Here is a 25747-nt window from a genome sequence, read left to right as displayed (position 1 = left end):
GCTCAGACAGAAGTTGAACTCGTTGAAAAATAGAATGCATTGTCTCAAATTGAATCAAATTTCAATGACCGACAGAATGAAAAGAAAAAAAAAACAAACTTCGAGCCGCTAATGACGTCGTGTGCCTGACATCAACCTACGTTGGCTTTTTTTTTTACATTTTTGTTAAATAATTTTTTTTTCTAATACATCTGCAATGTGTGGTTCAAAGACAGCAGACGATGCCGCCCACAGGCTGAACAAGTGAGTGACCGAGTGACCTGTAGACCAAGAACAATGGACTGTACATAAATACTCTAATGAGTTAACAACAGCTTCATCCAAGGCAGGTTCATCTCTGACAGCAAGTCTGCACCGTAGATAAGGTAAACAATAGTTGCGTAAATAATCTGTGTCATTAGTAGAATTAGTAAATAAGATTGAATCGTATCTGTAAGTCTCTGTGTGTGTGAGAGAGAGAGATTGAGAATCTAAATATTATTGTCTTTGAAGTTAATTATATGGTTTTCTTCCCTCTCTCTCTCGCTCTCTCTCTCTCTCCCTTTCTCTCTCTCTATTTCTCTTTCCTTTTTCTGTTTTTCTCGCTATATGAATATTAAATGAGTACGTTTACGAAATGGAGGCATATTAAACAATGGAATACAAGCTTCTGAGTTTGGTTGATAGACTCCTAATGAATGTTTTGTATTTTTCTCCTTTTCATGTATGCACTTATTTCGCCATGTATGGAAAGTTTTTCTCACAAAGTAAAATCAATGCAACATTCACCAGTTGCACGTTTCTAAACCAAGTATCTAGACAAATGCTCATTGAATCAAAACATGCAGTTCCACTCTCACATGCTATCATCGCCATCTATTTCGCTGGGCAGTTGTTAGGATATAAGTATAATCTTTCTTGCCTCATAAATAAAAGAATTTCAGATAATTACAATAACAATATATATTTAAAAATGTAAAAATATATGTATATTTTAATTGCAAAAACATGGCAGGTGTTCATTTCGTGCATCCGGTGTACAGAGTACGGGAGTAAATGACTATTTTGGGACTAGTGTGCACTGATTTACTATGGGTGGTCAATCGGACTAAACATATTATTATGATTATTAATATTATATTTATATGTTACCTAGGTTAGGTTTGAAAAAAAATTACTTCTTATGGCTACTTTACAAAACAACACCTTGTTTCAGCTTTTTAAAGTTTTTCATGACATTATTATTCGGTGCGTCCAGTCTAAATAATATATATATATATATATAGGTCTGTAATCTAGGCTAATTCTCCTGACAAATTTATTTTTCTTTTTTACTTTGAAAAATTATAACGGTCTAACTAGAGTTTTCCCCCGTGTGTCCAACGAGCACGAGCTAGTAATTCTTTTTTTTTTTTCAGCCAAATACATCAACTGTTAAATTTCTAGGGAAATCGTTAGAATCGTTTTAGAGATCAGCGTCCAGTTTCCACCCTCTGCCCGCCACCCTCCACAAATTCTTGACTAGAAGTATTGTCATCAAAACATCTTACACTAAAAGTAGCCCACTCAGCCGAAATGCATTTGGAATTTTCTCTGGCGTTACATTATCCAAAAAAAATAAATCATTCGCACAGCAAGAGTAATGAATTCAGATATATATTTATGTATATAGTTGTAAAATCAATTAAAACTACTAATTAAAACTAGGCCTACTAATTAAAATAACTACCAATTAAAATAACTACTAATTAAAACTACTAATTAAAAATACTAATTATAACTACTTTATAGGCCTATTGTATTGAAGCAGTTGTTTTCAAACAAAATGTACCTAGACTTAACTAGAAAGTGACTTGTACTCAGGGCCGTCGCGAGGGTTGTGGCCGCCCCCATTCCTTTTTTTTTTTCTAGAAAAAAAAATTCCAGTAAGACTGCGCTCAAGCTGGACACTGTAGCGAAAGTGCCCTTTGATTTAAATCCTTTTTTATTGTAGACCGTTCCATTTTTTCCTTTAGTTATTCGCACCACTCTTGTATTCCTCAATTACAACTATGAATCATGCACAATGAGAAGTTTGATATAGGGGCCTACCTGCCTTCAGAAATCTAGTATCTTTGTTCTGTGGGATAAACATTAAAAACTGATCTCGTTCTGACTACTCGCTTATGCTTCTCTATTTGCGACGATTATAATTGATGAGCTGCGGCAGGTATATTACAATGAACAGTGTAAATTATCATGATTTATATACAATTTCTCGATAACTTTGACAGCTCAACAATTTTATGTGGTCTGGATGTGAATATGTTAACTTGTTTGTCATTGTAAGTTAAAGCATTATCCGAAAAATGGCTCGAAATACAAAAGCCATTTTTCAACCTTCCGTACTCTTGTATAATAATTATCTCTAATGTATTTTGGAGCGATGTGCATTGGAGGTGCCTACTAGTTTACCCAACAAATGAAGCAACTCAGCGCTGAATATTTTTCTTGAGTTTAATACAAAGTAAATAATCCAAAGTACAAGTCACTTAAACAATGACTTGATGTAAAACACAGTAAGGAAGTGTTTCTCACCTTTCCGGGTGGCGACTCCCTAAATAACAACATTTTCGTTCGAGCCCCCTTTAGAAGTTGGAGACCAGAGGAGCGATGTAGGCTTCCAACTTGAGATCCGTGAGTTTTTTTTAAGAATGTAATAAAAAAAGAAAAAGAAACTTAATCACAATTTGTGGGTTTTATTTTTCATTCTATTAATTGAACACTGTGTCTAGCATCCAAAGTCACGTCAGGAAAGTTCACTCAAACGTTGTGTTTTTTTTTTTCGGACATTGCATTGCCTACATCATTTTTAAGCGCTGTAAAAAGTTCTTCCTGGAGATTTGAAGATGCGCCAGGTTTCTGCTCAAGTCGGCATGGGGTCTGAACATTCCCCCCCCCCCCCCGTTGTTGGTCGATTGTTGGCTTGTAGCTCCAAACAACTAGTAGGGGAGGGGGGGACTACAAATGAACCGTTGAAGGCGTTTTATATTTTTTTTATAAATAAACTTTAAATAACTTGAACAAACTTCTCTGCGAACAAAAACTCAATATAACTGCTATTATTCATGATTTGACTTGAGATGAAATATAGATCTAATAGTAATGAAATAAACTGATATTTAAACAAAATCTAGCTCACAGCAAAAATAAAGTCTTTACTCTTTCATGTCTTAAGATCGTCTCACATTTGCACTAGGTAGGCCTAAGTTAATTCCATCATTGTCACTACATAATCACTTGACCTCCTCTCACCGCCGCTTAGGAAACACACACACTCCATAACACCCCTTTTTGCTAGGACGTTGCGCCCCCCCCCCCCTTCACATGAGAGGAACTAGCGCCACCCCCCCCCCCCCCCAGTGAAAACGTTTTTAAAATTGACTTTTTACAAAACAAATTTAGCAAACAACCCGCGAAAATTCAAGGCCAGAAATGAGCAGGCGCTTACGGAAAAACCAGTGGGAATGCTTTGCACGCTGCTCTATTTTTTTGTTCCAGTTTCCAAAATAATTTCTTATCTAGGAATTTATATTATAGCGTTTATATTTTCAAAGGATAATGGAATAATTAGAATTTATATAACATATTTAAGTAATTTCTTTTTTATTTAAGTTTAAAAAAACAACAACCTTGGACTAATGATTTGGCCGCCCACTAAAGTCGGCCGCCTAGCTGCGTGCAATGCACACATTGCACAGTATGTAGCGGCGGCCCTGCTTGTAGGCCTACTCCTCACTCACTCACTTAGCTCTAACTTTCCAGCTACACTGTAAAAAAGAAATGATATTTCCAAAAAGCATTTTAGTTTTTGAGGTTGTCTTGTCAGACAGATAGACAGAAAATACAAATTGGATTGACCCTACTTAAGGACAAATCTGATTCGTTGTTATTCTATACTACATGCAGCCTACTTCATTTGGTGCAGGTTAAGGTAGATGTAGCGCTCTGGAAAACTGAATTTAGAATCTTTTGATGCAGGCTTAAAAAATCCTAAGAACTAAACAATCAACTCGTACTTTGACACCGTCATCTCGATGAGCCAACGCCATTATCCATCAGGCCAGAGCACTAGCGGATCCAGAACTTTGGAGTGGGGGGGGGGGGGCGATTTTTTTCCAAACCCTAACCCTAACGCCCAGTAAACCCTAACCCTATGCATAAACGTGAGTACAGCATAAATAAAAAAATAAATAAATAATAAATAAATAAATAAATAAATATATATATATATATATATATATATATATATATATATATATATATATATATATATATATATATATGAGAAATAAAAAAAAAAGCAGTGTTTCTCAACTTTCTGCGAAGAAAAAAACCCAGACATGTGGAGCCCTTTCTCTTGATAGTTTGGGGGTCTGGGAGAACGCTATAAGGCTCCTAAGTCGTTTTTTTTTTTTTTGCATTCGTCACTGTAGAAACGCATTCTACTGACATTTACAGCTCATTATTTATCAGTGAATTCGGGGCAAGGCCCCGACGCCAAAAGCGTTTTCTTGCATTTTTCACTGCTGAAACGCATTCTCCTGTCATCTACAGTTCATTATTTATCAGTGGGGATCGGGGCGAGGCCCCGACGCCAAAAGCGTTTTCTTGCATTTTTCACTGCTGAAACGCATTCTCCTGTCATCTACAGTTCATTATTTATCAGTGGGGATCGGGGCGAGGCCCCGACGCCAAAAGCGTTTTCTTGCATTTTTCACTGCTGAAACGCATTCTCCTGACATCTACAGTTCATTATTCATCCTATTAAAAAATGACCTTTTCAATAATGTTTTACTTGAAAAAATATTCTAATATGAATTAGAAAGGCCCTTACTACATTGCAAATAAAACAATTTGAAGATACCCCACATATTTAGATTTAGGCTTTGAAGATCGCCGACGAAAAAAAAAATAGAATAATAATTTTTTTTTTTAAAGTTCATTCGTAAATGGGACATTTTGTTCAATAAGCATGTTTGTAACTTTGTTATGTTACAGAACTATAATTCAAAGCTCTAAACAAAAAATTTCGGAAGTGGGAGGAGAATTTAAGTGGACCAATTAGAATGTACTCTAAATTTGTTTGCATTTTTAGAATTGAAGAATTATGAGCTATATTCCCAAATTTATTTAACTAGAAAAATAGCAGATTGAGTAAAGGTTGGAAAAAGGTGACTAGGAAAAGAATATTTGGGTTCAGAACTCATCTCAATCGTTACTCTTGTTCTGAAAAATTTCATATGAATTCTAAATTTTCCAAAGCAAAGTCTTTCTTTAAAAAATTATGATAAATTTATGTCAAATTACATAAACTGTGTCGCCATATTTGACTATTTTGTTTTAAAACATCATGTTTTCGTCTGGAAAGGGGAGGGGCGGTAGAATGAAAACGATTAATCCTCGCTCCTTTTTATAATTTCTGTTAATGATTGCATTTGGCATTAAAGAATAGGGGTGGAGCGACTCGATATAAGAATTTATTTTATAGCACATATAAAGTATATTAGTGACAGATTTTTCTAATAATTTTGTAATTTCTTAACTATAATTCAAAAAGAAAAAGCATTGGTCTGTCCGATGGGCGGAAGGCGATTGCATGTATCGCCCCTTCCACCTATTGGACCGCCCCCCCCCACTCGAAAGTTTATGGGATGGGGGGGGGGGGCGGGATTGATGCCATCGCCCCCTCCCGACCCCACCAAATCGGCCAAAATGCCTGAGGGGGGGGGCGAAATAATCTAAAAATAGGTTGAAATATAAATAATTAGCATATATTATATTATATTATTAACATAAGTAATAAACAGATAACAAATAAGTAATAACAAATTGTGGATTAATGATTAATCTATAGAGGCCTATAAAGTTTATATTAAAATATAAACACATCTTAGATCCAGATAATCTATCAATAAACTTAAGGCAACTTTAAATTGAATAAACAACTTTCAGTTATCGCTACACTACGGATGACTTCGATATGCTTTTTTTTTTAAAAAGTCAAATTTATAACCAAATTTAGATTTCTTTCTTTTTTTTTTACTTGAAAAAAAAAAGATAACTGTCAAGCTAGAATTTTCCCTACGTGGTGAACGAGCTAGTCATTCTTTACTCAGCGATATACATCAACTGTTACATTTCTAGAAAAATAGTTAGAGCCGTTTTTGAGATCAGCGTCAATGTTCCACCCTCTAATCGATCACCATCCATGAAGTTATGACTTGAATAGAGGTATTTAAAAAAAAAAGATTGTTATAACTTATTTGTCAAGGTAATTAAATAAAAGTTTAAACGTTTGAAATCTTGAAATATGTGTCATATCATGTGTATTGTCATTTTCTCATGAAATTAAAGCAATTTTCAACAGTCTGACTTCAGAAATCAGCCATTCAGCTGCTACTGTCAGTTCTTAAAGTGTGGGAGTAAGTTGGCGTTTGTTAACATGGTGGAATTCTGTTCCAGATGCCTCAATCTCCAGGGAAAGCCTTAGGCGTAAATGTTAGTTTATGATCGAGCTTAACCATTCTGATACTCTTTGTTATTGTGCTAGTCAAGAGATGGGGGCTGACCATCTCCAGCTTTGATCATTTTAAGAAATAGGACATGACGCAGAATAACAAATCATGAGAGGCACAGAGAGGGAGAGAGAAAGAGAGAGAGAGAGAGAGAGAGAGAGAGAGAGAGAGAGAAAGGAAGGAAAGAGCTGGAAATGGTAAAAAAGAAAAATTGAAAAGTCAACATAGAGATGAAGTCAAAGAGGAGCTGTGTTGGAGTGTGAGGGAGAGAGGAAAGAGATGAAGGGAAATAGTGTGTGGGATCTAGAGTGTGGGAGAGAAAGTTGGGGATAGAGAATCGAAGAGAGAGGGAGAGGAGATAAAGAAGGAGATAAAGAGTAGGGGAGGAACACCTAGGTGTTTTTGTGATAAATTCTTCGCTTTAATACTGTGAGAGCGAAATGAAATGGTGTCTCCACTGTGAGAGCGAAATGAAATGATGTCTCCACTGTGAGAGCGAAATGAAATGGTGTCTCCACTGTGAGAGCGAAATGAAATGGTGTCTCCACTGTGGGAGCGAAATGAAATGGTGTCTCCACTGTGAGAGCGAAATGAAATGATGTCTCCACTGTGAGAGCGAAATGAAATGATGTCTCCACTGTGAGAGCGAAATGAAATGGTGTCTCCACTGTGAGATATTACGATTTGAGGCTCTATCAATACGTGTGTCTTTCTAAATTGAAAACCTTTTGCTTGGTGACCCCCCTCCCCCTCATGCCTGCTTGAAAGCTCACTTTCTGTTTGAGATGGTTCCAAGTAGATGCTAATGTTTCCCACCTACTTTTATTTTTGGGAGCCAGTGATTAGAGACTTAGAGATGGATAGTGATATACTTTTTATTTTCATTCAATATACTAACACGTCCATGAGAAGTCTTCGTTGGGAGAAAGATTTTCTGGAACTTTTGTGTCGAGTACTGAACGATAAGGACGGTTTCATCCCCGCCAAGTGCTAACAACTCGGTTCTAACTGGTCTTTTGTTGTTTACCCTATTGGTCCTTGTCATATATCAGTTTTAGAACCCCTGTAATATTTGATGACTAGTAGTCACTGAACTATTCCGTGCAGTTAGCACAAGATTTTCTTGGTCGGAAGCTGACCACGAGGTGGACACCTTAGTTAATGGTGGACTCTTGTAGAGAGAGGAGCGTTGCTATCTCCTCGAGTAGAAAGTATAAGTAGAAAGTGATTATTATATAAGTTATTTCTTTTAATTTGTGATGGCCGAAGTCGCCAATATCTTTTGTGAATTATTGTGTGAATAAAATCCATGTCTGCTACCATTGTGTATATTAATGATTCTAAATGTTGTGGTCGGAGAGTCCAGTATGTTAGTGTTCTCACGCACCTCCAAATCTAGTGTATGTGAGAACATTATAGTAGTACCAGAAGAGGTATCTACAACGCACAGAGACATTCGCGTCATCACGCCTACAAGGCTGTGACAGTCCTGCCATTTCCTCTGGTGACTGTGTGTGTATGTGTGTGTAGAGGTTCTGGCAACATTCGGATATGGAGTAGAACGTTGCAGAATTAGAATAGTTAGAGAACCACTGCGCTAGAGGAAACCTAGTTTCTCTGATGTCATATGGAAGATTTTGCTTTGTTTGCTATTTCCAGCGTTGAAACCTGAAACGTGTCCGACATGGGCAACTGTCACTGTCTTGGGAATTGAATAAACGAAATGATTAAAAAATAATATTCCGCTGATCTTTTTCTTTTTCATATTACATTTCATTAGAGAGGTAATTTAATCTCACTCCGTTAAAGGTTGCATTATAAATCATCTCTCTCTCTCCCCCTCTCTTATATATATTTATATATAGAGCGCTTTTTTAGCGCCCCCGAAAGGGGAAAGACGCTATTAGTTTAGTGTGGCCTGTCTGTCCGTCCGTCCCGCTTAGATCTCGTAAACTAGAAAAGATAGTGAAAATCCGACATCACAATATTTTAGACCATTCAAAGTTCTGATGGAACGGCTACTTTTTTCTTTTCTGAAAGCGAAAAATCTAATTTTTAAAATCATTTATGCAAACAGTTTTTTCATAAAAATACACCACTTTTAGAACTATTCACTATTAATAGTAATAAACACTTGAGGCTCTGTGACGATAGAGTCCGCCCTAATGAAAGTTACCTCGTCGAATGGAATAAGTTTCAATACTTGTTAATTCAGGTGCAGGGAGTCTACAGAAGAAAACAACATGCAACTATTAAAATGACACCAGATATTGTAAAAAATACAGACATAAATATAGTCAAATATAGAATGTAAAGAGAAAGATGACTTGTTCTCTCCCCCCACCCTTTCCTTTTTTTTATGAGCCGCGCTCTCTGTCGCCGCGAAAGTTATGTGGGGTAACTATAGTCTGACTTGCAGAAATAAATAGTTATCTTTCCATGACTTTTTCATCGAGGATTAGAGAGTCGGCGTGCATGCGTGGTGTCCCATACGGTTGGGCGACACGAGAATTATATATCTATAGATGGGGATAAGAGTTGACTCCCTCGCATATACACAAATGCTCTTTCTTCCCTAGTGCTATTAGAGCATGGAATGGGTTGCCTGAGACAGCCAGGAAAACCAGTGACTTGGCAGAATTTAAGTCATTGGCTAACATGCATGACTAGAAGTTTTATTATAAATAACATTGTTTTGAAGTAATGAGAAGGATAAAATGGCTTGTGTTTTGATGACAAATCATAATAAATCTGTTTCCTGGTTATTTATTTGAATCTGAGAAACAATTTTTTCGACTTCATGTTTACAAATGCTAAAAACAACATTTGATCAAGTGAAAATAATCAAGTGGGTCATTCAATAAGAATCAGCAAAGTGAACGAGGTACGACGGTGTATACCCTTTAAACTCTTCCCGTACCCCACTGACCTAGGAACACGGGTATGGCGTAATAATCTTCTTTTTTGAAGTAACGTTTGTATTTTATAAGATAAGATAAGATAAGATAAGATATACCTTTTCAATGGTTATCGTTATCATTTTTAAAAAGACACTACCTCCATTATTAAACGTAAAATATAATAAAAATATTTTTTTAAAAATTAAAATAATATTTGGTATTAACTGGGTATCGAACCCTTGTGAATGTATGATGTCTCCGATTCAGCCAGCGGACAATGCCTACTTGTGCGAATATTTATTGATATGCTCAACGGCTACCTTTGGTCTTCCAAAAGCGCACCTTTATGTTTTTTAAAGCTCGCGTAACATTTTGTAGAACTAGGCTCATGTTGCTATGTAAGATCTCACAAAAGTCCTATTCACTAATGTCCTCATCATGCCAGGGTTGCTTGTAGTCTTTTAATGACGTGCTATTTAGATTTGAAACAAAAGTATCCATTTTGTAGGTATGGTATAAGCCATGTGATTTTGTACTCAATTCTTTCTTCATCTTTTCGTTAGAATAACTAAGCACTTTTCATGTTCAATGATGACCAATGTTCTCAACTAAAATTGCTCTGTTTTAAATTCATTTTATGTTTGTGTAATAGGGCCTACAACTATTTTGTCTACTAGGGGCCTACAACTATTTCGTCTACTAGGGGCCTACAACTATTTCGTCTACTAGGGGCCTACAACTATTTCGTCTACCAGGGGCCTACAACTATTTCGTCTAATAGGGGCCTACAACTATTTCGTCTACTAGGGGCCTACAACTATTTCGTCTAATAGGGGCCTACAACTATTTCGTCTACTAGGGGCCTACAACTATTTCGTCTACTAGGGGCCTACAACTATTTCGTCTAATAGGGGCCTACAACTATTTCGTCTAATAGGGGCCTACAACTATTTCGTCTAATAGGGGCCTACAACTATTTCGTCTACTTGGGGCCTACAACTATTTCGTCTACTAGGGGCCTACAACTATTTTGTTGTACACCATATAGAGTTTTCGTTTTTTATTTCTGATTATTTTTAACAAACAGACTTTCTAGGCTAAAAACAAATAGATCAATACGAATGATATCCTTATAGAGTAAAGATGAGCCTATATATTTATATTTATCCCATATTTATAAAGACCTATTTATTGATCCATTTTTATAAAATACGAAATATGAACAATCTATATTCCCATTTTTAAAACCAATTTTTGAGCTGAATAGATTTAATTATTTAATGATGATAAACAAATATATATTATTTCCGCAATCTCATTAGTCGGTATTTTTAAATTGGCTATGATTACATTATACTATAATTAAGGATTCACTTATATTGTTAATTTTTATACTAGACGTGTTTTTTTTTGTTCTTTTAATATAAGATCCAATTCCAGATCCATGTAGAGTAACTTTCATAATGTAAACACCGCTGTTGTACTGCTATCATTCTTTACTTTCAATTTATAAAACCAAGATATAAGGACCGCAATTTACTTTACTTTGAATTATCAAGGTCAGCTTAATTTTAACACGAAAAAGACATAAACCAACATGATTCTACTCATCTTTCTCACGTCACAATGGGTACTTCCGATGTCCTTTGCTTGAGATAACGTGGTCCGATATGGAAGTCTTACTTAACAAGAAAAGTATCATACGACAATCAAGTCCATCAGTGACTTTCCTGAGCTACAGGTGTATCTCTCATATTCAGTATCGACTCCATCTTCATACCGGTTGGTCCCGTTCTTCTTTATTTGACCTGCTCTGTTCACGCCTGGACAATGGATTTCAACAGCTCGTAAAGCAGGGAAAGGCTTGGCGTACCTGTATAGGGGAGCTTATCGAGGATACTTTGTTCTTCTCATCGTGATACGCGCGTGAAGACTAGAGGAAACGAATATCAGGCAGTCTAGGAAAAGAAAACAGCCAGTGCCCCTGTAGGGTTCCACACTACCTTGTACATTACAAGGGGTGAGGGAAAAAGTAAGGCCATCCAGCTAGTCGTTCTTCTCGGTGGTCTAACGCTACAATTGGAGCTCTCTAACGTGGAACAACTATAGTTCATCTCTTAATGATGAAATAATGGCCTGTTAGATATGGTCGGATCCATGTCGCCCACACAGCAGTTGTCCTTTCTCCACACCGCGGTTGTCCTTTCTCCTCACAGTAGTTGTCCTCTCTGCAAACAGCAGTTGTCCTTTCTCCACACCGCGGTTGTCCTTTCTCCTCACAATATTTGTCCGTTCTCCACGCAGCAGTTGTCCTTTCTCCACACAATATTTGTCCTTTCTCCACGCAGCAGTTGTCCTTTCTCCACACAATATTTGTCCTTTCTCCACGCAGCAGTTATCCTTTCTCCACGCAGCAGTTGTCCTTTCTCCACACAATATTTGTCCGTTCTCCACGCAGCAGTTGTCCTTTCTCCACACAATATTTGTCCTTTCTCCACGCAGCAGTTGTCCTTTCTCCACACAATATTTGTCCTTTCTCCACGCAGCAGTTGTCCTTTCTCCACACAATATTTGTCCTTTCTCCACGCAGCAGTTGTCCTTTCTCCACACAATATTTGTCCTTTCTCCACGCAGCAATTGTCCTTTCTCCACACAATATTTGTCCTTTCTCCACGCAGCAGTTGTCCTTTCTCCACACAATATTCGTCCTTTCTCCACACAGCAGTTGTCCTTTCTCCACGCAGCTGATGTGTCCAAGTTAATGGTTAGAGCGCTTACATTTTTGGATAAGACGCGTAGCAGGTTCTGCATGTGCTGCAAGCTGTCTTAGGGTCAACGGTGTTGACTCCCATGTTTGGGTATAGACGCAAAAGGCAGGAGACTTTTGGATTCAGATTCTTCCTTCGATGCAGTTTCCGAATGGTCAGAAATCCCTAGTAGGCTCGCAGGGCAGAGTGGACCGGGCGAGGCTCTTAAAGCGGTGACCTCCCCCCCCCCCCCCAACAAACGAAATGTAATTAAACTTGCATTCAGTTGATGGTGGCCCCTCCCCCCCCCCTTTGGGAATCAGAATCGACAACTGGGAGAAATCTTTTCCTTTGGTCGAGAATCCCAGATTGCATACTCAATCCAACCCTCCAGCTGGTTAAGGATGAGTGCGGACGTAACTTCGTTCGTGAAGGAGAGTTCAAAGAAAAGATTGAGAAGCGCTGCTCGGCCTCATGAGTTATAGGGGTTCTTAACTAGGTCTCGAAGAAAAACATTATTTTTACAAAGCTTATTCCAACTCACTCTGTATGTCTGTCTGTCTGTCTGTCTGGTCAAAAGTTTGTACACGTTATTTCTCCTAAACCCAATCTCGGATCAATTGAAATTTTGCACAATTAGTTCTTTTACTTCACAACACAACAATCATTTTTAAAAAATGTAATTAACTAACTATTGATAATTAATTGTGTTGTTTATTATCTCGAACATGGGAAAAAATTGTACCTGGCTGAGGTTCTGGTATAAGCTAATTTGTCCAATTTATAGGTCGCCGCGTTAAAGTAAGTTTCAGACAAACGATAGATAACAATCTTCTATTTTCATTCGCTCCTCACTAGCAGAGTGGATAGAATATTGGCTTGAAGAGCCTTTAATCATGAGTTCGAATTCAAGCCGCCCCCCCCTTTTTTTTAGAAATACTTAAAAAAAACGATTGCGTTAAATTCAGTCAGATCTCCGTTTCTCCCTCTCCCCTCTTTTCAATTTTCCCAACTGGTCCAGACAAGTGATAGGATCATAGCGTAGTGAGAAAGCTAAAAGCATGAAATAGCAACAAAAACAATTGGTAACACTATTTCTATTTTCACAGATTGAATGTTATTGGTCTAGATTTATTGACACATTTGGTGACATGACTGATCCAAACTAATTGATACAATTACACTTCGTATAAGCTTTTTTTAAACAAAATATTTTTATGTTTTTCTTGTTCCTTCTTTTTTTTAAAAACTAAAGTCACGTGATCCTTATTTCAACAGATGACTAACATAGGCCAGACTTTCCTTGTCTGCTACATCCTCTTCATGTCTCTATACTACGGTACAGATGCTGGTAGAAAACAAGTGTGTGGGTCAGCACTAGCTGATCATATGCAAATAGTCTGTCAAATTAATCGCAATAAACGAGACGGTAGGTGAATGTACAAGTTTGTTAAAGTCTTTCTCTCGTTCTCTTTCTCATAAGCAAAGATAAGTGTAGGTAGAAATCACATTTCAATCGATTTGTATGGAACTTGGCAGAGATCTTTCTTATATATTTTTGAAGGTCATAGTATGTTGTTTTTATAAAACATGTTTTCAGATGTTCAGATTTGAAGAGAATTAAATCCAGGCCCAAACCTGGTTTCAAACATTACAACAACGAGACCACCGAACGACAGTCCATTGCGCATAGACACGTTGTTTTAAAAACTCCACGCCAACTCTTCAAACCTATGCTAGGCCTAATTCATTTGCTTTTTTTTAAAAAAGATTGGGCCTTTTTGTATTTTTTAAACCTATTTTATTTGTGAATCGTCTGGTCTCCCCTTTTCCCGCCAACCAAAATGCAAGTGAAACAAGATGGCCGAACATCTATTCACATTGTCTCTGTAATTGTGTTTCGTCCTTCCGTTTCTATGGACAGTAACAGAGCCGGGTGGAGTTTTGTTAGCACTCTAGTTAGTAGAAATAGTACTAGTTAACTGTAGCATATATGCTGATACAATGTTAACATTTTTACAATTTATTTACTAAAGGTCTAGAAGACGATTTTAACAAATTGATATCGTCTTTACAAGAAGAAGACAACATCGAAACTGAACTAGCCACGCATAAATCGAGCTATAGCAATTTGATAGATCTTTTGAAGAACAGGCGAGGAGGAGAGTCCAGAGATAGTTCCTCATGGACACAGCGCAGATCACGTTCAACGGATTTAGTTTCTGTCTGTTGTAGATCCAGACGAGGCTGCACTTTATCTACTATGTTGAGTTACTGTCCGAATGCAGTGAATTTTAACAACGCAACACAATTAGTAAGTACATACACCAAGTAACACTTTCGTAGATTACCTAATTAAAGTGTAGGCCTATCTTTCTAGTCTAAAATCTCTACTAGATGTAATTCTATCTGCTAGAATTGCAGTTGAATCATAAAGGGAGATAAATACATGTACCGGATGTGAATGGGACAATGATTGAATTGAGGAGGTAGATCTTGTTCTTTAGAGTTGATTTATTTGTTAGCCTTTATTGGCTGTAGCTTTTGGAGACGGCTTCTGCTTTCCCTATCCCACTACATCGTAATATGTATTTCCATTATAACGCTGCCTAAATAGGTCAAATGTTTTATTTATTCCACCACTGTTTGTCTAATGTTGACGGGGGTTACGGGGGTACTTTTTGACCTGTAGGTAATACCCATAGCTTTGGTTTTATCAAGATTTATCTGGAGTTCGATTTTGGATACGTCTCTATCGAGACCCACCGTCATCTCTTATATACATTAATTGTATTCCCAAGTAATGCTATATCATCCGCAAAGTCCAGGTCCATCAGCTGGTTGGTTCATGCCATGGGATACCAAATGCAGTTTAGTTGTTTTTTTATGACATAGATAGCACTCCTATCAGAAAAAGAAATAGGGATAAGAAACATCCTTGTCTCACGCCCGTCTCGATGTTGAAGAACTCAATTAGTCTCTCTGGCTTCACACAACATAAAACAACGCTATGGCACCCATGTAATAATGCAGTGGGTACCGAGTCACATAGGTGTGACTGGCAACACTGTTGCAGACTCCTTGGCCCACCAGGGAGGGCAAATTCCACCCACTGAACAGGCTGTAAGTTTTCATCATGCTCTGGCTATAATTCAAAAAACAGAAATGGAAAAGTGGTTTGAGTGCTGGGACAAGTCCCAAAAAGCCCGTGGAGTCTGGGAGCGCATGAGGCGCCCTGACCGCACTTCACCGTAGTGGAGGCTGTCCAGGCCTGGGCAAGCTATTATAGCACAGTGCAGGGCAGGCGATTGTCCTGTTGGCTCATATTTCTTACGGCTATGGTCAAATTTCAATTCACGGTGCCCCCGCTGCGGGGAGGAAGAGGAAACCGTGCCACATATTCTGTTTGACTGCTCCAGACTTGCTTATCTCCGTCTCGACAGGTCTGGGAAACCAAAAATTCTCGACCTGTATGGCAACATTTATGCACTACGCAAGACAGCATGGTTTCTGTCCAGGGCTTTTACAAGAGAGGATTTGAGCCTCTCAAGCCCTCACTGAAATGGAGTTTGATGATGATGATGATAAGTCTCTATTGCCTGTTGTAAGTAACAGCTTGATTTACTTTAGAGATGTCGACAACTAGAAAAACTATAGGATTCCAGTCACAGAGCTGCTTCAAATAGCATAACCACTGACCAAAAGGTTTGCCTCAGCCTTTTGCAATGAGAAAAGAAAGCTTAATAATATTTTTTGCCCTTAAAAACTATTTTTATGTAATCATTAAATCTATAATTAAAGAATGCAGGCCACTTTATTAACCAGTAAGCTTTGGCCTGGAGGGGCTCGTTAGCCATGGCTGGCTACCCACCTAGGAGAAGGAAAACTCTGAATTCAAACCTCTGTTTCCTTGCAGCTATACCCAATCTTGGGAAAGGCTTCGGGAGTCAACCCTGAGGAAAAATCAGGAGCTGGCGACCCTAAGGCAGCACCCAGAGCTACACCCTGGCAGAACCTGCGACGCGCTGACCCCAAACTGTATTGGCACTGCCATTCTTTTGGATATATCAGCTGCGTGGAGAGGGGGGAAGTGATGTGTGGGTGACATCGTTTCGACCGCAGCTAATGCCCAGGCATTCATCTAATGTCCATGAGATGATCCATAGTCGCTTCGCGACTGAAGGAGGCAATAGAATGCCACTTTATTTTTAGTAGACCTGTAAGAAACACTGCCATTACTAGACCTACAATTATTTAAAACAAATGGTTTTAGAGTTATAACAAAAAAAAAACCTACTATATTATACATAGGCTTAACAATGAACTTTAACATTACATATTTATGATGTGGAAAACACAAACAAAAACTTCTATATTATACATAGGCCTAACAATGAACTTTAACATTACATATTTATGATGATTTTTCAAAAGGTTTAGATAATAGTGAACAAATAGACGCTATCTTACTAGATTTTTCTAAGGCTTTTGACAAAGTTCACCACCATAGTTTGCTTAAAAAATTAAAATATTTCGGCATTAATGGTCCACTGCATCAGTGGATTAAAGATTTTCTGATAGGGAGAGAACAAACTGTAATAATAAATGGCTCTAAATCAACACCGATAACAGTAAACTCAGGCGTACCTCAAGGAACAGTCTTGGGTCCATTACTATTTTTAATTTACATAAATGATTTACCAAATTGCATTACTTCAGGAACAAAAGTCAGATTATTTGCAGACGATTGCATAATATATAGAACAATAAAAACAACACAAGACACATATATTTTACAAAGAGAATTAGATGAATTACAGAAATGGGAATCAAATTGGAGCATGTCTTTCCACCCAGAAAAATGTCAGTTGTTAAGAGTAACAAAAAAACTAAAACAAATTAATTCCACTTATCTTATTCATGGCAAACCAGTAACACAGACTAAAAACGCAAAATACCTAGGTGTTATAATAAATGAAAAACTATCATGGAATCCACATATTGATGAAACTACAAAAAAATCAAACAAAGCATTAGGATTTATTAAAAGAAATTTCTATAAATCAAATAAGAACATAAAACTAAAATGTTATTTAACCTTGGTTAGGCCAATAATAGAATATGCATCCTCCGTTTGGGACCCCTCAACTCAAGAAAACATTAAGAAACTGGAACAGACACAAAATAGAGCAGTGCGATTCATAACAAACGAATATTCACATTTGACTAGAGTAACACCTTTAGTAAAATCACTAAATTTAGAAAGCCTTCAGGACAGAAGGCTCAAAAGTAAAGTAGCAATCATACATAAAACACTGAACCATAATCTTCAAATACAAAAACAAAATTTAATAAAATACTCTGAAAGACACAAAGATAAAGGCGCATTCCTCGTCCCATATGCTAGGACAAATTGTACAAATACTCCTTCTTCCCTAGTGCTATTAGAGCATGGAATGGGTTGCCTGAGCTAGCCAGGAAAACCAGTGACTTGGCAGAATTTAAGTCATTGGTTAATATGCATGACTAAATGCATGACGCGTAGGACGTAATCATCTTCTTTTTTGAAGTAACTTCTGTATTATATAAGATAAGATAAGATAAGATATGGAAAACACAAACAAAAACTTCTATATTATACATAGGCCTAACAATGAACTTTAACATTACATATTTATGATGTGGAGAACACTAATTAACACGATCTCATTCATTTCTTTAGAACGAACTAGGTCAACGTCTTGGGTTCACCACCAGCACTGTGCTCCCCCGCACCACTGCCCCTGTTTTCATGACTACTCAAACAAGTGTACCGAGAGCAAGGATCATTTATGGAGCCAACAGGAACAGATCAGTAGATTTATTTATTGTCTCTTTCGGTCAGCAGGCCACGAGACCCCCTTTGAATATTTCTTTTATAAAATAATGTTGAGCATGTTTTATTGTTGAAATAAAGTGTATTGCAAAATTTAAATGTTAATAATTTCTTTTTTAGGCTCGACCTTTAAAGGGTCCAAATCAATACTTAGTACATGCTATACGAGACAAATATATCTAGGCCTGAAAGATCAATACCGGTACTAGATTTACACTAGGCTACAACCAGGGCTACAACTCTGACTTTGGTATTATTTAATAAGAAGGGAATTATTTAAAATTCATATTTTAATCTATCATATAGTTTAAAATTAAGTGTCAAGAAATGTATATTTTAGCAAGAGTTTTGGTTTTCAAACGCACTGGTAGGTAGCCGCTGTGGTTCCCTTGTTTGGTAAGCAAAACTGGTTATGAGGGCAGGTTTATACATTTTTTTAGCACAACGAACATGATTGGGAAATCAACAGTGCTTTTTAAAAAAAGGCATTTTTTTAAAGATAAGAATGTCACTAGTGAACTCTATCACTTATGGTAGTGATTGTTAATGTAAACAACTAAGCGCACAGAACAAGTAACAGAAAGGCTTCATGTGTGATTCAGAAACTAGAATCCTAGCAACAAAATGTACAGTTAAAACGTGATGGATTATGATCCAATACGGGTTATGTAGAATTCGTGAAAATAACGCACTGGACATATTTTGCCTTCCTGAACAGTTTGAACAGACTGATACATCGAATATAAAGAACTACTAATTAAAACGTTCAATTAAATGTTTTTTTTTTAAATAAGCAAACTTTTTTTTTTATTATATTACTTTCTAAGTAGAATTATGTTTACATTCTTTTGACAAAGAAAAACTTTATAAAGAAATAGTTTGAAAAAAACTTTTTTCAAGAGTACACACAAGGCACAGCAGCACTATACTCTATCTATTGCCCAATATATAGGACTTTTAACAATTATTTTTAAAAATAATGTGTGTGTATGAAAATAAAAAGACAATTTTTTAAAATGTGCGTCTTTAAATAAAAAAAAAAATCCCGTTCAGAAAAACAAAAATAATCCATTGAGCTTGTTTTAAGCACAATAGGCCCACAGGACATGGTGAAAACGGAATTTAATTAAGCTTTTACTTTGACATCAAACGTGACAGGCAGACGGACAGAGAGACTACATAAAACTAAAATCAGTTTGTCCCCTCCTGGGACCCGCTTAAAAAAAAACCTACATGCCCAAAATACACACACACACACTAGATCTAAAGCTTTTCTCGTTTCCAATACCCTTTTTGAGGGGGGGGGGGAGGGTAATTATGTATTGATTTCATAACAAATAAAAACATTTTATATACAGATACTTGTTACTAACAATAATTCTATTACAAATTGTGAATGATTCTAGGCGTGTCTATTAAAATATACAAATCCCCTTTGTTCAAAACCAATGACATTGTATAATACAGAATACATAAGACATTTCTGTATCATTACTTACGAAAGTGTATGTCTAGTTACTTGTATGTTCCATACTTTAAAGGTGAAGTTTAATAAACATTTGTAACTATCATATAGAACAGTCGTTTTCTTGTTTCCTATTAACTTTGTAGCATATAAGTGAATTTCTGCTATGCATTTTAATAAATAAATCATTTGTTATGAAACATTATTAGGAAAATAAAAATTATATATATTTATAAATAAATAAATAAATATAGGCCTATATATATATATATATATATATATGTTCAGTTACATACACTAAATCTGTATTCATTTTGCGTTATATTCAGCATTAACTCTCTCTAACACCAAACAAGCAAAATATTAAAATACTTTAGAGAAAGAACTCCATATTTACAGCAATATATCTCAATAATGAAGAAAATATTTCCCTTTTTGATATCAAACAAAATAATTAACATCCAATAATTAATTAACTAACTGGTTATTTTTTAATTTCATCTTTTGTTAGGTAGGCCTGCGATAAACAATTGTGTAGGCTTCAACTTGATCCGAGATATATGTCAGGGAGAAATAACGTGTACAGATACAATTATTTAATGGGAGAAAAAACGACATATATAACCATATCTCTGTTAATAAAGATAAATTAATTTCCCTTCTTGGTATTAAACAAAATAATTAATTATCAGTAATTAATTTACTATTTTTTTATTGACTAATAATTGTGCAAAACTTCAACTTGATCTGAGATAGGATGTGGAAGAAATAACGTGTTCAAACTTTTCACCAGACAAAGTGAGTTGATAGAAGCTTTGTACAAAACTGAAAAACATTTTCAAATATTTTTTTTTTTGAACATATATTTTGAATGAAAAACAGCAAAGATTGTTTATCTATGGTGCAATATTGTATATGAATTGTTTCTTTTTGTACAACTCACGATATAACAAAGCAAAGATTGTTTTGCTGCAATAACTCAAATAGTGTATGACGTCAAAACGACATCATTGTGTCCACTAGCTTTGGGATGACTTGTTAGCGTTACGAGCAACACCATTGTGCCCACTAGCTTTGGGATGACTTGTTAGCGTTACGAGCAACACCATTGTGCCCACTAGCTTTGGGATGACTTATTAGCGTTACGAGCAACACCATTGTGCCCACTAGCTTTGGGATGACTTATTAGCGTTACGTCCAACACTAATCAGAAAGGAAACCCAGGACTTCAAATTTTGTGCTCAGTTCTTTGTCACTGCATTCTTTTGATTGATACGCAGTGTTCGATAGAAAATGTGGAATTAATCTTGATTTAGTTGACATGTCGACGTTCAGAGCTGCACCAAAGACTACTTGATACTCACCAGTGCCGGTCATACAGATTGCGGGGCCGTATGCGAAACGGATAGCGCGGGGCCTAGTCTAGGTAGGGATAAGGATAATAAGTGAAAATTAAGATTTTGTATTGGAAAATACATTCTTCTTTGGCTTTGCATTTTATACATAGGCCTAATAGGTACAAAATTACGGTCAAATTAACATGACGAGCCATCTACAGTAGGCCCTAAATGGTAGTTTTCCAACAAAAAGCCGATTAAACATTCAGAACTGCCTTTTAGATTTACTATCGACTAGCAAAATATCGCTTTTGATTTATTATTTTATTTTGTAAGAGATCGATCTAGATTCAGATCTATATTTATATTCCAGTAACTATTAATGTAAATTAAGTATTTGAACTTCCTGTTTTGGTTCAAATTCGCACTGTTATTTCATTTTAATCAAATGAACGCTGGTAATGACGTTTTTTAGCGGCCCCCGAAAGGGGAAAAGACGCTATTAGTTTTGTGCGAAATGTCTGTCCGTCTGACCGTCTGTCCGTCCGTCCCGTTTAGATCTCGTAAACTAGAAAAGATATTGAAAATCCGACATCACAATATTTTAGACCATTCAAAGTTCTGATGCAACGGCTACTTTTTTTTTTTCTGAAAGCGAAAAATCTAATTTTTAAAATCAGTTATGCAAGCAGTTTTTTAAAGAGAAAAAGCTAATTAGTATGCATTATTAGTGTAATGAAATGATAACGACTAGAATACCAATAACATGGCTTTATTCGACAAAATTAGACTACAGTAAACAGTGAATGAAACCAGCACGTCTAGCATACCACTGATGCAGTCTATACACACACACACACTGGACATGAAACACAACAATGGCCATGACCTTCAGACACGCTGGACGCACGCAGAAAATCAACTCAGTTACACTACAATCACCCCGCCTAAAAGTTATAGGAACATAAACATGTAAATAATAGTGAAGGACAGCGATATAAGAGGCCCTAGTATCCCTACAAAACACCCACAGATCCACCCTATTGAAAAGCATTGTACAACTACAAACAAACACGTTATACACCACAAAATTATCAGTCCCTTATGCATACAAATATTAAGACCAGTTGTCTTGAATAATAATGTAATAAGTAATACAATACAAAAAGTCTAACTAGAAAAGCTATACACTATAAAATGATCAGTTCAAAGTGTGTCATACCAAGCCTACAATCACTGAGTTAGAACTTGTGATATGAAAAAATAATTAAATAAATGTTAGACCTTATAATTAGGTCTGCTTGTTCTTGGTCTTAGGTTATATCTACCAGGACCAATACTGCCGTCGCTTGGAGTTGGTGATATCGGCGGCTCTCTAACAGGAGACTCAGCCCCTGCATTTACTTCTTCTTGATGTCCATTTACCCCTTGTTGTACATATGTGTTAGGAGCAGCCATTGGTTCTATAGTCACATGGTCAGTAGGCACCTGCATCTGTGTTATAGGGTTTGTCTCCGGCTCAAAGTCTTCATGTTCCATATGTTGATACACCTCTGATTCTCCCTCTCTTGGAACGGGGGCCAAATGTCGCAATGACACTGTTTCTTCTCTTCCATCAGGAAGTCTTACAATGGCATACTGTGGGTTGCATGTAATTAAGTCCACAGCTATTGTACCATCGTCATATTTTGATGCACGGACTCCCTTTTTTAACAACACTTTTCCTGGTTGAGCTAACCATGTCGGGAGTGATTTGCCGAAGGTGGACCTGCGATAGAACTTGAATATTCTCTCGTGAGGTGTCTCGTTTGTAGCGGTACAGAGCAGAGAACGAAGAGAGTGCAGGGCTTGGTTTAACGCCTGTTCCCATTTGGAAACCGGGAGTCCTTGAGTTTTTAAGGCCAGAGTTATAGCTTTCCATAATGACCCGTTTAGCCTTTCTACTTGAGAGTTCCCTCTGGGATTATAAGGGGTCGTCCTGCTTGTGGCCACCCCTCTCTCATGTAAAAATTCCTGCACCTCTCTTGACATGAATGAGGTACCTCTATCAGAGTGTACATAGTCAGGCATTCCGAATAGTCCAAAAAAATTATCTAGACATCTGATTACTGTTGAAGCCGACATATCAGAACAGGCGTATGCAAACGGGAATCTTGAAAATTCGTCAACTATAGTTAGCAGGTATGTGTTCCGAGATGTAGAAGGGAGCGGTCCTTTGAAGTCCATACTTAGTCTCTGGAAAGGTTGCATCGCCTTAATTAGAGTTCCATTAGAATTACTGAAATATCTGGGTTTTACTTCGGCACAGATTCTGCACTAGTTGACAACCAGCCTAACATCTTCACAAGAGAAAGGTAAGTTTTTCGCTCGCACTAAATGCCATAGTCTTGTTACTCCCGGATGACACAGAGAGTCATGGAGCAGTTTCAATTCATTTCGACTCATAGCTGACACACACCCGTTTCTAGAAAACGTATCAGCCGCTACATTGTGTTTGCCTGGTCTATACAAGACATCGTAGATGAAACAGCTCAGTTCCAGTCTCCACCTTTGAATTTTCTCATTCTTTATTTTCCCTTTGCTCTGTTTGTCATACATGAAGGCCACAGAGCGTTGATCCGTGACAAGGGTAAAGCGATTTCCTACTAAGTAGTGGTGCCATTTCCTTAAAGATTCTACAATGGCATAAGCTTCTTTTTCTATAGCTGAGTGCCGCCTTTCACTTTTCGAGAGTGTTCTTGAAAAGAACGCCACGGGGCGGCCATCCTGGTTGAGGGTGGCAGCTATTGCAACATCCGAAGCGTCTGTTTCAACCGTCAGAGGTCGAGTATAGTCGATGGTGAAGATGGCAGCTTTCTCCAGCTCCTGCTTTAATTCGTTAAGGGCTGTTTCTGAAAGAGGGAACGACGTGTTATTTGCCAAAACATTTATTTTGTTAGAAAAATTTGGGATCCACTGTGAGTAGTACGCCAACATGCCCACGATCCGATTTTGTGAGCGCATATCATGAGGGGGAGGAAGGTTTCTTAAAGCCTGGAATCTTTCAGGGTCCGGCTTGAGAAGACCTTTAGAAATTTCGTATCCCAATAGGCAAACTTTGTCAGTGGCTATCGTACTTTTGTCTTCATTAAATGTGATCCCATACTTTCTAGAAGCATCTAGAAATCTTTGCATATTCTCATCGTGCGACTCTTGATCATGACCACATACCGTTACATTGTCCACGTATACAAAGGTGTCCTGCAACTTTTCATTCTCAATAATTTGATTTATTGTTCTCTGGAAGCATGCAACTCCGTTGGTAACACCGAAAGGGATGCCTCAAATGCAGTAAACGGTCTTTCCTCAGTCTTGATTGGTATTTGATGGTAGGCACTTTTGAGGTCTAGAGTACTAAAAACGGAATAGTTGGATATCCGTTCTACCAGTTCATCGACTCGGGGCATTGGGTATGCATCCAGTAAGGTGAAGCGATTTATTGTTTGACTGTAATCAATGACCATCCTTCTTTTATGTCTCTCGTTTGTTGTCACAAGCACCTGTGCTCTCCAGGGAGACTTTGAAGGTTCAATGATTTTGTCCGAGAGGAGTTTTCTAACTTCAGACTCAATAAATTTGTTATCACCTATTGAGTGCTTTCGGGACTTAGTAGCCACTGGTCTGCAGTCAGAAGTTAGATTACTGAATAGGCTCGGTGTTTCGACTCGTGCTGCTTTAAAACCACAGATGTGTAGAGGATTGCGTTTTCCTCCGTACGGTATGGTCAATTCCTTATGAAGACTTATAAAGTCTACACCAAGGATTACATCCGAGCACAATCCAGCAAGTAGAGAAAGTTTGACCTTTTTGTAGTGTTCTCCATTGTACTGGACATCGGCAAATGTATGTCCTAATGTCTTTTCAGAAAGATGTGTAGTGGCCATGAATATTCTGTTTGTAGACGGACGAACTGGCCATTTATTTCTCTTGACGATGGCTTCTGATATGTAGCTTTCACAGCTGCCAATGTCTATGAGAGCTTGCAACAGCAACCCGTTGACGTTCACTCGTGCCGTAGACTGTGTAAGCCCAGAGAAATGCGTTGATGACAAGGTACATGGAGTTATCACACTGGTCAGTGATATTTTGCTGTCAGCTTTGTTGGCTGTTGTTTTACTTGATTTACAAACAGTTTGGAAGTGTCCCTTTTTACCGCACTGATGACATAATGCATTTCGAGCAGGGCATTCAGTTCTAGAGTGTCTCCTCCTACCACAAAAGTAGCATAGCGACTTAATGGCATTTAATTCCTGGTCTTCATTAGAAATGTATGTTTCTAGATGGGAGCTAGTTGGTGTTTTCATTGCCCCACAGGAGATTTCGTTCGTTGAATTGTAAGCCTGAGCATGCGTTGTCGCTGTTTCTAACACTCTAGCTTCGTCAAAAGCGCTTTGTAGAGTAAGAGATGTCTTTTCCAGTAACCGCTGTCTAATAGTGTTGGATGCCAGACCCGTTATGAAGGCGTCTCTAATGCAAATGTCTCTGTGCTGTTCAGCAGTTACTTCTTTAAAGTCACAGTCCCGGGCCAGGCTTCGCAACTTTAGCATAAAGGACTCTACCGTTTGGCCCGGCTGCTGTTTACATGTAGCAACCAAATGTCTAGCAAAAATGTCATTCTTTACCTTAATATAAGTAGTCTTGAGTGTGTCTATGGCCATCGAATAGGACGATACATCACTGATGAGCATATAAACCGTAGCAGATACGTGATTCTTCAACAACTTTAGTTTAAAGTCTTCGTTAATATCCTTGATGGACGAAAGAAAATTCTGAAATGTGTCATACCAGTGAGTCCATTTTTCTGAGGCCAGAGGAGCATTAGGATCAATGTCCAACTCTTTCGGTCTG

General features: G+C 37.4%; 1 protein-coding gene across 1 annotated transcript; it reads left to right on the top strand.

Moving 5' to 3' along the window:
- The first annotated feature begins 229 nt into the window (after positions 1-229).
- Positions 230-18949, top strand: LOC106066815 (uncharacterized). Its single transcript, XM_056031575.1, has 4 exons — positions 230-365; positions 13462-13612; positions 14220-14497; positions 17906-18949. The coding sequence occupies exons 2-4, from the start codon at positions 13462-13464 to the stop codon at positions 18107-18109; spliced, it is 633 nt and encodes a 210-aa protein (XP_055887550.1). The 5' UTR covers positions 230-365; the 3' UTR covers positions 18110-18949.
- The last annotated feature ends 6798 nt before the right edge of the window (positions 18950-25747 follow it).

This window comes from Biomphalaria glabrata, chromosome 6, assembly GCF_947242115.1.
Source record: "Biomphalaria glabrata chromosome 6, xgBioGlab47.1, whole genome shotgun sequence".
Taxonomy (NCBI): domain Eukaryota; kingdom Metazoa; phylum Mollusca; class Gastropoda; family Planorbidae; genus Biomphalaria; species Biomphalaria glabrata.
Note: the sequence above shows the minus strand (reverse complement) of the source record. Positions and strands in the feature narration are given on the sequence as shown.